General features: G+C 35.6%; 1 protein-coding gene across 3 annotated transcripts in view; it reads left to right on the top strand.

The window, feature by feature from the left end:
* The window catches only part of LOC129744860 (short-chain dehydrogenase/reductase family 16C member 6), a 110,957-nt gene that overhangs the window by 18,442 nt on the left and 79,585 nt on the right, over positions 1-12,930 (top strand). The window contains exons 1-2 of one of the 3 annotated variants that reach the window (XM_055737599.1): positions 9,995-10,149; positions 10,346-11,329. In XM_055737599.1, coding sequence (XP_055593574.1) covers positions 11,195-11,329 — 135 coding nt within the window. In that variant the 5' untranslated portion in view covers positions 9,995-10,149; positions 10,346-11,194. Of the gene's footprint in view, positions 1-9,994; positions 11,330-12,930 lie in introns of those variants that run through there. The other 2 variants (XM_055737601.1, XM_055737600.1) reach the window with 2 other exon arrangements.

Raw genomic sequence — 12,930 nt, forward strand, 5'->3', positions numbered from 1 at the left:
TAAAATCTAAGTCTTTACTCAATGACGATTCGAGAGAGAATGAACAATGTACAGTGAATCAATATCATTCACATAGAAACAAACAAAAGGAGAATAGAAACAAATTCATTGTTTGTGTGTAACAGGCGTATTCATAGGTGACAATAACAATGCGTATCAATAGAATTATGCGATATGAAGCTGACTTGAACAATGAACATACCCGTTTACTGCCGAAGATAATTCAATCGAACCGCGTTTGTTGCGTGCTGAATAATAATGATTTTGAAAGTTTAAAATTTGATTCATGCGAGTTGTTTCATCAACAAGAAAACGAATTTCGATAAAAATATTCACTCTGTATTCAAATATAACTTTGGTTTATTGAAACAATCTATAAACGCCAACCACATGAAAGCTACATAATTCTTCTTGACGTCAGTGACAATTTTACTGCTTATAACTAATATAATTGAGTTAAACTAAAAAAAATAGTGCTTATACAATGTTTCTCATAAATTTTGATTAATTTGAGACAAAAAATAAAAAAAAAAGTTTCAAAAAAAACCGTTCGATTTTGGCAACATTCGATTTTGGCAACACAAAATGTACGAGCGTGTTGCCAAAATCGAACGGGGTCTGTATTGCAAAAATATTGGAAGGTTAATATGGACGACCCCCTTTGCCGGCCTCTTACACTGAATTTAATACCTGAAATCGATTACTCATCCCTTAAAACTCTCGTGTACCAATTTTCATCAGAATCCGATGTAAAATAACGACAATATCGCATTAACAGTGAATATTTAATATGGACGACCCCTTTGGCCGACCCCTGACTTATATTTGGATAAGTGAAATCAATTGTTTATCTCTAATAACTCCTATGTGCAAATTTTCATCCCAATCCGGTGTAGAATAACGCCAATATTGGAAAGTTATTGAAAATTTAAAATGGACGACCCCTTCTGCCGGCCCCTTACACTGAATTTGATACCTCAAATCGATTACACGTCACTCAAAACTATCGTGTACCAATTTTCATCTGAATACGATTTATAATAACGTCAATATCGCAAAAACAGCGAACAGTGAATATGGACGACCTTTTTGGCTGACCCCTTACACAAAATTTGACACCTGAAATCGATTGCTTGTCTTTCAAAACACTTATGTGCAAATTTTCAACACGATCCGACGAAAAATAACGTCAATATCGCGAAAACAATATTTGTCTTCTATGGACGACCCCCTTCAGAAGGGGTCATCCGAAAATCTAAAAACATTTTTCATCCTTCCTGGTCCTAATGAGCATCCATGCCAAATTTCAGCTCTCTAGCCCTTAAGACGGCTGAGTCTATAGAGGACAAACAAACAAACAAACATACAGAAATTGCTTTTTATATATATAGAATTAATACCATTTTTGGTGCCTATTATTTAATAACTGTTTTTTGGACAATTTTGGCGTCCTGAGCTCGAATCATTTGTCAGATTTTGTCCATCAGCTCTACGACTATTTATGACACCACAGAAGAAAGTCTTCGAGTATTTGATATTAGAGATTATAATTTAATAAATAACTTTGTTGAAGACTGCAAAACGATTGGATATTAAAGATTCAATTTGGGTTAAAATTTCTTAAAAACTTCGTCATAATTACTGTATTTTGCAAAATTGGGAGAAATAAACAAAAGGAGAACTTCTGTAACTTTTTTCAGAAGTCAAATTACTCGCGATATTCTGGAAAGTTGAACAATGAATTAAAACTAAATTAAATCAAAATCTTTGTAATGTTCTATAGTTTTGCATAAAAAGTGCCCAAACTGATTGAATAAATTTTTAATCATCTTCCAAATTTATTTCGAAAACAAGAGCTTCTAGAAAAAGTACATTAAGTATATTGGGAATCTGCGCCCCAAATTACTTAAAATCAGATCTTCAGTTTTTTGCAGCTCGAAAAAATGTAAATTTGGCAATTGAGATAAACTCCTCACCCTCTCTCCCTTCCAAAGCAAGAAGAAGGGCTTACGAACTATACCACACAAATACATGAGGTCCCTATCTGGAAGAAGACAAATCCTATATTTGGCAAGAGTTTTCCAGTTATTTCAAGTAAAATTCCAGTTATAATCGGGCTCTCACTCGGTAGAAAGGCATTGAAAACCATGGAATTTTTCTTTATTGATTTCGCATACAAATGTCGAAACAAATCGAAATTCGATCTGCATTTGCATGACATTCACCTGAGCTGCAGTATCTTAATTATGCATAAATAAACTGGATTAGTGCAATAATGTGAAAGATTTTTATGTAAGCCCCCCTGTCCCCTTATATCTCCCCACTGAAAAAGAAGAGCTTCAATTTATCACAGGAACATTTATCGTATTCAAATACCCTCACATGCCTGATTTCAATCCATTTGCTGGAAAAGTTCTCAAGTTATGCAATGAAAGTTTTATGGGATCTTCTCCTCCCTTTCCTTTCTCCATGGAAGAAGGGAGGTGTAATTTCAATTTTTCCAATCTAAAAACCAAGCAATACCCGGGCATATCTGAGAAAAATTAAGTATTATTCTAGCAAATTCAGAGAAAAATGAAAAAAAAAATCACTTGAATGTTAAATTTGTCATCAGAACTCTCCGAATCTTTTTTCAAAGCGTCAAAAATAAAACCAAAGCTCATTTTGAAGAAAATATTCCTTAACATTCATTTTTGCATCCAAACATCAAAATTTAGCATAACTTAATATGCATTTTGCTAAATTTTTTGACTTATGTGAATAAATGTGGACAAATTTCAGGCAGATTTCCATAAAATTCGGGGGTTTATTGGACTGTTCGTGAATATCCGGGAATAAACCGGAAAATCTGGAATGCCAACTTTAAAGCTAAAGATGAGCACGAGCATCACTCAGGCCATCGATTATTTTTTAAGCATCAAGCCAAAATAATGTCTTGTCACGTGTGCTAAATATGTTCAGAAGATTACTTTTTTTAAAGGTTTTTTTTTTTATTTTATGAAATTTGGCCAAAACTGGCTTGTTTCATTTGCACTGAAATATTGATAAAAAATCAAAACATTTTTTTGTTCAAAAAAGTCATTGAGATATATTTATTGAGTCATTTTAGGAATGAATAATGGTAATTCACATTATCAATGTCATATGACTTTCATGAACCTTTAGAAATCCTATCCCTGCAGTGGTATTTCAATAAAATAAAGAAAATCCTTAATAAAATAAAGAAGAACCTGTAAATTTTTTCAAGAATAAAGAATCAAAACTGTAAACTAGATTCTTCGACGAAAGGTTTCTGGGTAAAAATTTATGCTATTTGGTTTTCTTGTGTACACGGATAAGCAATATACGGTTCGAAAGATCTTAAAGTCGAACGACGAATGGTCACTATATGGCCAAAAAGTTGTTTCGTGAGAGAAAAAAGTTATGAAACAAAGAAGTTGTTTTCGGTATAAAATCGATGGGATTTGGAAATTGGCTCGTTAGCTGTAAATCTTTGACATTCTTTTCCTTAAAATCCTTTAAATTACGGCTTGTCCAAATTTCCCAAAAATACTAGCAGAAAAGAAAAATTTAAATCGACAATTTATGATAACAATTCAACGTCAAATTCTGAGAAAACGGTGATTTCCAAATAAAATGTTTTGTTTACTATAAGATATCGCTAGAATTTCCAATGATACAATCGACTTTTATGAGTACGGAAAAGTTTTCAAAAATTTGCGCTTTTGATTAAAAGCAAAGCAAATAATGTATCATTTTAGGAGAACGAATAATTGAAAAAAGTTGAAGTTCAAATTAATTAAAAAAATAAATAAATTATTGACAAATAACCATTTAAAAATCCAAGCTTCATTGATTTTGGCTAATACTTTCCGACTCCGGAAAACGGTATTCAATTTTTCTTTAAAGATTTTGAACAAAAAATACAAGAATTTGAAAAAAGTACTTAACAACGATTAGCCAACATTTAGAAATAAAGTTATTTGAAAATACGGACCAGTATTATTTTGAGTGCGGACCGCCGTAAACAATTTGAAATTCAAATTGGCCCGTTGGTTCAAAAGGTTGTTCACCCCTGATTTAGGAGGTACATATATCTTAGGAACAACAGAATTATTCAAACAATTATACCAGATGAAAAGTTGGTATTAAACTTATCAAAATAGCGTATAGCTACAAAAGTGGAGGCGATTTATCTACAATGACAAGATTCCAACGATTCGTTTTCCCACAAAATAAAAAAAAATAAACGATTTTAAGTAATTTGAATAAAACGAAAAAAAAATTCCCTGACGGAGATTTGAACTCCAGTCCTCCGAGTTCGCACTCCGGTATCTAATCACGATGCCAACTCATCAGTTGATATGATCCACGCTATAGCTCTATTTATAGGTGAGATTTTCTTTTTTACGAACCGGTCAAAGGAAGAAAGGGAGAGATCGGATAGAGTTTCAATCGATGGACTGCCCATTTATCGTAAATCAGTTCATTCAAATCGTAAATGTCGAATGAGCATATTCTCAACTTTTTGGAGAGATATTCACGAATTCACTAAACTGCTTTCCGACTCAACTATTTTTGGGCAAAGCTAGCTGTAAATGAATGATAGAAAATCACTCAATACCAACTTATTTACGATGATTATTGAAAATGTCTTAATCGATTTGGATTATCATTTCTATTATGGTTTCATGTTAGCTGGGTAGTTCTCGAGTTATTCAAAACATTGTAAGAGAGCCGTCCTCCCTCTGCCTATCTCCCAACAGGAAAAAGAGAGGGGTACCAAACCATCCCAAACTATTTTAGGAACCTTCCCCGGCCTTAAAAGCATTTACCTGCCAAATTTCACGTTAATCGGTTCAGTAGTTTTCAAGTGTATGGAGATCAGAAAGACAGACAGACATTTTTATATATATGTACACAGGAGAGATAAGGGCATAATGGCCATCTTAAGGAACGCACTTATTTAACCATAGAAAACAGCTATAACATGTGATTTACATTATTGATTCGTGTTCAGACACTAAAAAAGTCTATTTCATAACTGAATTATACTTGAAAAAGTAGGTAAAATCGTTAAAAAATACATTTAAAAAAAATTTGCCGAAAGCTTAAAACCAGTCACTGTAGGGGCATAATGAGAACCCCCACTGGGGCAGTATAAGCAACATTAATCGGGGCACGATGAGCGTTCTCTGCCGTGGAATCTTGCAGCGAATTCGAATGCAACGATTCGATTTTCCCACAAAAAGCTAAATAAACGAAAAAAAAAAAATATCCCCGACAGAGATTTGAACTCCAGTCCTCCGAGTTAGCTGCGCGATATGCTACCACGATGCCAATTCATCAGTTGATATTAAACACGCTATAGCTCTATAGGTGAGATTTTCTTTTTACAAACCGATCAAAGGAAGAGACAGGATAGAGTGTCAACTGAAGGACCACCCATTTATCGTAAATCAAATCACTCAAATCGTAAATGTCGAATTAGCATATTCTCAACTTTTTGGAGACATATTTACGAATTGAATAAACTGCTATCCGATTCAACTTTTTTGGGCAAAGCTTGTCGTAAATCATGGGTGGCCAAACCAACTTTTTGTGGCCCGCGAAGCTCTTTTTGGAAAACCATGTACTAAGAATTGACCGTTTTTCTTGGTCTGGATATATCATTTGGATAAATATATATGAATCTACACCAACTAAATTCTAATCGAAGTTCTGTAAATCTCTTTGAATTGATACAAGTTAAAAGGGTATAAATTTATTTGGATAAAACACGCATTTAAATTGTTGTGTTTGGCCATTTTCCATACATTTTTCGGACATTCGCTATTTTCATTCAAACGTATAATTATGTAAGTATAATTTTCAAAATCTGAAAAAATAACAGAATCGAACTTGAAACATGGAGCATCGTTTGGCATTATTTACTCAAAATTGATAACTTTTTCACTTAAACTTGTGCTTATATACCTTTGGCTCTGAGGGCTTCATATAAATTTACAAAAAAAGATACCGTAGCTGAATAAAAAAAAACACTCACTATTACAATTTTGAAATCATCACAATTGTATGGTATTTTAAACATTACCTGTAAATTCCAGCACTCATTTTTCAATGTTTTCCGATTAGGTTTTGGTGTGAAGAGCATTCAAGCGGCGGACTCTTGTTTTAATATTGAGGAGTTTGAATAACCTCAAGAAGATAGTAAGAGCATATCAAATTGTATTTCATCAACTTAGCTCATCCATCAAAATTTAATTGCTCATTAAATTTATGTAAAATATCGAAGGTTTGCTCTGTAAATTTTTCAAATTTGTTTTTTTTTGCTAAGCTTTAACAGAAAAAGGTATTAAATATTTTTGGCTTTTTTTGGTCTTTTTAGTATATCGAACAATTTTGTTTCGAAATACCCGACGTTTCGACCAGTTTTGGTGGTCTTTTTCAAGAGAATTATTAGTCTGTTGTTCTTGTCAGTGTCGTATTTATCCAGAAAGAGTCCAAAATTATATGATAAAATGAAATAATTTTCATCCGGTTTTCAACGGTCCCACTGCACATCAACGTTAAAATTAGGAAAAATTAACGATTTTTTAAATTCTAACGTTGATGTGCAGTGCGATTGAACGACTTTTTAAATTCTAACGTTGATTTGCAGTGGGACCGTAGAAAAACGGATGAAGCCCACAAAAACTGGTCGAAACGTCGGGTATTTAAAAAAAATGTTTGATATACTAAAAAGACCGAAAAAGCCAAAAATATTTAATGAACAACATCCGGTCGTAACATAAAACCAGAAAAAGGTATATTTAAGAAAATTAATCCAAATCAAAATATGTTTTAATTGGCAATGTGCTCTGTATTTATCAGTGATTGAATTTTGCTGAGCATGAATTGATCAACCTTCTCTCGCTCACTGCTTTACTCGAAAGCAAAGGTTGCTTTGAGGCAGCGTAAACAACAAAACCGATGATGCATAGTCCCATTTGCCGCTGATAGTGTTCGTGATATTATGCTGGTTGTTTCACCAACACTTTTCAGTTTTGGGACAATCAACCTCAAAAACGACCATGTGTGTTGACCGACTGCCCGTTTTTTGTACCGAGAGTTTTTGAGGTTAATTGTCCCGCCTCATCTGTACACGCTCAACAAGTGTGCGTAAGAAATGTCAAAAACAACTCTATACGCTCTTAATATGGCCCGCCTTCAAGAAGCAGTATACATTCGAGGCAGCGAATCCAAAAAACCAAACGAATGGCTCTCACTCATCTCCTGTTACAAGCTTGAGGGAAGCGAATTCAAAAGGCAGAGCGAACCCGAGTCTCCTCGTTTGTGCCTGGATCGAATGCGTGAGGTTTTTCTGCTATTGCTATTATTGCACAGCAACCGCACGCAGGCAGCTAGTTTTTTCGTTTCTTTTCCTCCCTCCTCTTTGCACTATACGTTGCGGGCCTATGCAATGCAATAAGTTCGGTTGTTTTTGTTGTTGCCTCAACCTTTGCGGCGAGGTTGAAGATGTTCTCCTCAACGACAGCTATCGGCTGGACTGGAGTTATTCAAATTCAAGAACGTAAATGAGTATGTGTGCCTCGTCTTCTTCATGCATCATGTAGCAACCGAACGTTGAGAGAGTTCGTTCGGGCGGGGCAGCAAACGAATAGTGTCTCTCAGAGCAGATCCTCCTCATGGGGGGAGGTTTGAATGAATGTATATGTGTCGTCTCCTGTATAGCTATGCGAGGCTTCAAATTGTGTATTTTGAATGCCTCTGATGAGAAAATTGGTGAGGATTTCAATCACTGGTATTTATGTACATCAATAATTTGAAACTTGACAGAATTTACAGTTGGGTAGTAGGTTCAACTAGAACCGGTTTGGAACTGATAAATCTTTCCGAAAAACAACTTTTATTTGATTATAAACAATCAAATTCGTATTCATCCTGATAGTAGGAGCTTTCCCAATACACTTGTCAAATCGAGTTGCTGTAAAATTTGAAAAGAGTTGGATTGAGTTGAGGTCCGTACCTTGAAAAATCAAAATTATTTTTAAAAACAATCTTTTAAATGTCAAAAGCTTGTATACGTTTTTTCAAAAATTCCATTCGGCGTTTTTTTTTAATATGTTTTTCAATTTTTTTCTAAGGAGAACTGTAAACTTGAAAAATTTGGAAAATAAGCCATCATTTTTTATATTTGGAGACCATACAATTGGCTAAATCTCCATTGTAGTAAAGCAATTTGACATTTCTGGGATGGAAAACCCGAGGAGGTTTTACATCTCTTGGAAAAATTGACGTGCATACATAAGTTGGGAGGGGTAATTCATTTTGTATTGCGCAATATTTCTACTGTTTTTAAAATGGATCAAAAATTGTAAGAACATGCAAGTGACAAAAATGATTTATTAAGATGACTCTATACTCGATGTGAACTAGGCAAATGTTTTTAGAACGTTATCAAAAATCTGAAATATTATTGGTTTTTTTTTTTTAATACTCTGGAACAATTTGTTTTTTTAGGCCCGCCAGCCAATTTCATTTCTGAAATTTGGCCCGCCTGTTGAAAATGTTGACCACCCATGTCGTAAATGAATGATGGAAATTCACTCAATACCAACCTTTTTACGACGGTTTTTGAAAATGCGTTACTAATCGATTCGGATTATCATTTCTATTACGATTTCATGCTAGCTGGGCAGTAGGCTCGAGTTCGATTCCTGCTCGAAGTGATGTTTTTTTCATTTACCATTAATAATCGATGCATTTTACACTGAACGGTGAGGCGTAGATCCCTCAAACCAAGCAATACTAAAATAATGTATGACTTTTTGTAGAATACAAGCAATTCACACACACTCATACATTATGTTTTGGTGCTTTGCATCACCCGCCAAAATGCTACAAGACATGAAATCCAACAATCAAAATAGTCGATCATGAATGGTAAAATAAAAAAATCTCCACGAACAGGAATTGAACTATTCCTCATGAAAATTAATTTATGAAAATGCGTACTTTTGTAGAAAAAAGAAATGCTTACTGTGCCACGGGTGCTCGTTATGCCCTTATCTCCCCTATGTGCAATACAAATTTTAAAGTTGTTTTGATAACTTTTGCAGCAATTTTCTGTGAATTCTTTAGATGGTTCATACGACGTAATGAAAGCTCACGCGAGAAGTAATGAAGCTGATTTTTTTTTAATAATTTTTAGAAGATTCTTCACATTTCCATTTCTGACAAAATGAAATGAAAATACTAGTCAGATTTCGAAACAAGAAATTTGTGATATTTTTTTTTAAAATAACGTCACAAATTGCTAGAGACACATATGAAGCATCCCAAAAGTTTAAACTAAATGCAACGTGTTGATTGTCGGTGCTATACTTTTTTTTCATAAAAGAACATTAAAACTTGCTATCCCATTTTCTTAGAACCCATTAAGATCAGATAAAAAAAAGTTGTTTGCCATACTGTCAACACCACTTTGCCCGATTGAGATAATAAAAACTGTTTTAATTGCTTTTCCGCTGTTGTCACCCAGCAAACTCCAATTTGATGGACACCAGAAAGATCTGGTGCATTTGAAGATCATTTAGTCAAGCACGTTTGCAATCGCATTTCTTCAGAACAACTTCATTTTTCTTTCTAGCATAGCAGCAACGCACAACTCTCCACAACTCTCGATGCTCTCGTGCTCTCTTGCGGGCGCAACATATCGATACTCTTTGGCTATGCATGCATTTTAGCATACGCCAGAAGCCTTACCGCACTAAGCCACACATCCCCCCGCGACTCTTCTGGCAGGCTGGCTTAGCATATTTCAATTGCGGCAATAATGATTCTCCACCATTCATCCATCACGCTTCATGAAACGCTGTAATAATTCGAGTGGCAAGTACCCGACCGATTGCCGTTTGCTTGCTGGTAGATACCAACAATTATCGGTTGGCGGCATACGCGAGCCGGAGGCGTACTTACTTTTGTTGAGGCGCATCGCAGGTTCATGCGATGTTTTATTTCGCGCCAGCAGCAGAGTAGGCATCGTCTGGCTGGAACATCGCGGAGGGGAACGTTGTTGTGCCGTGGTGGCTGTTCATTCGAATCCTGACCGCGGTTGCGAGCGCTTGGCGTTTGGTAGTGTTTCTGGTGAGCTTACCTCGTCGTTTACACCGGTTCTTCCTCTGGCTGGAATTTGTTGACGTTCTGGATACGCGGGCTCAAGATTTTCTTTAGTTTATTAAATTAGCACGAAACTGGTGGTTGTGTGATATCCGAGTGGTTATCTAATACAGGGTTTATTTTCTGCTCTTTCTTCCATACCTGTGCTGTTCCACGCAAACAGGAAGCGCACGCGGTGGTGCAGTTTGACATGGTGGTAATCGTCTGCAGCAGAAGAGTGGCGTCGATTGCTCAGTGCGGTTGAAGTTCCTAGCCGGAAAACGTTAGACGTGAAAAAACAGAAAGAGGTAACGACTTCTGTGGGGGAGTTAGGGAGCCTTTGGTGTTGCTAGAAGTGAAATGTGGAAGCAAATGTTGCAGTAAAACGCCTTGAGGTGATCGGTTAGTTCCATTGGATACCACAATAGGAGTGTGATAAAGTATTTCTCGATTGCAGTTTGCGTTTTCCACCTTTCCAGGGCAGCATTACTCGACTGTGGCGAACCTACTAGAAGAAGTGCGCTAAAGTCTTCTGAAACTAGTGCTAGTGAAGTTCGGTTCAAACCAAAGGCGAAGCAAGGAAAACTAGTTTTCCAACAGCGACCTCGTTCAGACTTGGCCAGGTCTCGAGCAACTACTCCAAGGGAGCGAAAAAAAAAGTGCAATTGAGAAAAAAGTATCTACCATCCTAATACGTAATCCATCTAATGCTGTGCATTGCGCGGCCTCCAAGTCGTGTGTCGAGTCGAGTGTTGCCTTACCCCTACAACAGCTCTGAGCAGAGAGCTCTGCAATAACGAGGCCGAACGTGTGCTGTTGGCAATTACCTGGCTCTGCTTGCCTGCCTGCCTGCCTTAGTTCAGAGTGTGTTGTGGTACAAGAATTGTGCAAAATAAAAAAAAATTGAAGAAAAAATTCATATAGCAACTCGAAGAGCACCTTAATCATTTGAGGCAAGACCGCGCGGTAGCTTATTTTGTAAGCTTAAGAAACGAATCAAACCGAAAGAAGAAAAAAAAATCAATCACCAACGATGCTTGCGTCCAACGGAAAGCCGTTTTCGTTCGATAAGTCCGAGATCAATCCGGCCCGGAAGAAGCAATCCGTCAAGCACACGGTGCTGGACGTGATAATCTTTCTGCTCACGTCCCTCGGATATATCATTCAGGTAAGTCTAGCAGCAGAAATCCGTCATGCCAAGTTGTGGGTCATTGGGTAGCAGCATTGTGGCTGGGAGGCGAGAAAGGTGATAAAATTACCTCAAATGAACGACAAATCTCGCGGTTTTGATTTGCATTGATTGGCGAACCGGTGATTTGAAGGTTCGGTCTATAGTTTGCTCAAACGATAAGAGAGATGAACATTTGTATAGAAATAAACAGTAGATGTAAGCTTTCTGGTTTCAAAGCATATGAAACTTCTAATATAACTTCATGTACATAAACGTTGAGCCGAGTTCTTACGGGATAAAAAAATTGAAAATCATAATTTTGAAAATTTTAAAGCTTGTATATATTATAAGCTTTATTTTTTTTTAATATTCAAACAGAAAAGAAGCTATGGTCTTAGGGTTTTGAGGGTCAAACCACCCCTTCTCCCAGTCAGGGTCTAAAAATGTTCTCCTCTAAATTCAAATTTTTATTGTTTGATCAAATTTTGATAAACGACTAAAATGAATCAAGAGTAACAATCTCGACTCAGAACTAAGGCCAAAACCTCAAAATATTATCATAGGCCAAAAATTCTACTACATTCTTAAAAAATATTCTAAACTGTTGATAGATATTGAAAGACTGTACTCGAAAAACGCAATCAAGAGCTACATATGCACAAAAGAGGTTGGTACATGAATTTCGGGTACAGTCCTTATTCGCGGATATATGAATTTTCAGTTGAGACCTAAGTTTGCCTTTTAATTTCAGCACACTGCTAGTTTGTAAACAAAGATAACGAGCTTAACCCCACTTCACCGCGCTCTCTACGCCTGCTTACTGTAAAAGTCAGGCAACCTAGTATTTGAATGACCTCAGTTTCAATTTTAATGCAAAATCAAAGAAAAATTAAAATTAAAATTTAATAAATTGGCTGATGTGTTGCAATGAGAAAAAAACAATTTTTCGACTTTTTCTACTTGATTTTGATTGAAAAATACACAAATTTACCTGAATATTGCCCAGATTTTGAATTTTAAACTTTGAAATCAAATGCAAGGTTTTTGATTTCCAAGGTTTTTAGATAAAGTACAGAGTGTCTCTGGAAGAAAACTTTATTTTTTGAAAATTAGCATCGCTTATTTTTGCACCAGTCGAAAGCTGGCACTTTTTTCCTTTCATTTGTGCCCAAATTTGAAATAATCCAACGGGCGGTCTAGAACATTTTATTTTTTTTGAAGATTTTTTAACCTTTTTAACGGTTTTTTCAAAGACAAAATCCTACTAATCACTGTGAAAACGCTCCTCTTACCTTTAGCGTTAATCCAACATCATATGTCAATAGCATGATTTAATGGTAGATTTTCCTAGCTACAATTTTGTAGAAGACATCAAAGTGATACAAATTGAGAGAAAAGAGTTGGAATGTCACAAACAGAGTGATTATTATTTCATATGAAAAATCTAATAAAACTTCTCACCACTGATTGTACTAAGACCAGAAAAAGTATTCTACGAGCTTAGTTATTGATTGTAGAATGTATAAATGTTCAAAACGGTTTATTTACATTAAAAAAAATCAATCTTTTACATGAAATTCATCAGGATTATTTAAAGC

This window comes from Uranotaenia lowii, chromosome 2 (assembly GCF_029784155.1).
Source record: "Uranotaenia lowii strain MFRU-FL chromosome 2, ASM2978415v1, whole genome shotgun sequence".
Lineage (NCBI taxonomy): Eukaryota > Metazoa > Arthropoda > Insecta > Diptera > Culicidae > Uranotaenia > Uranotaenia lowii.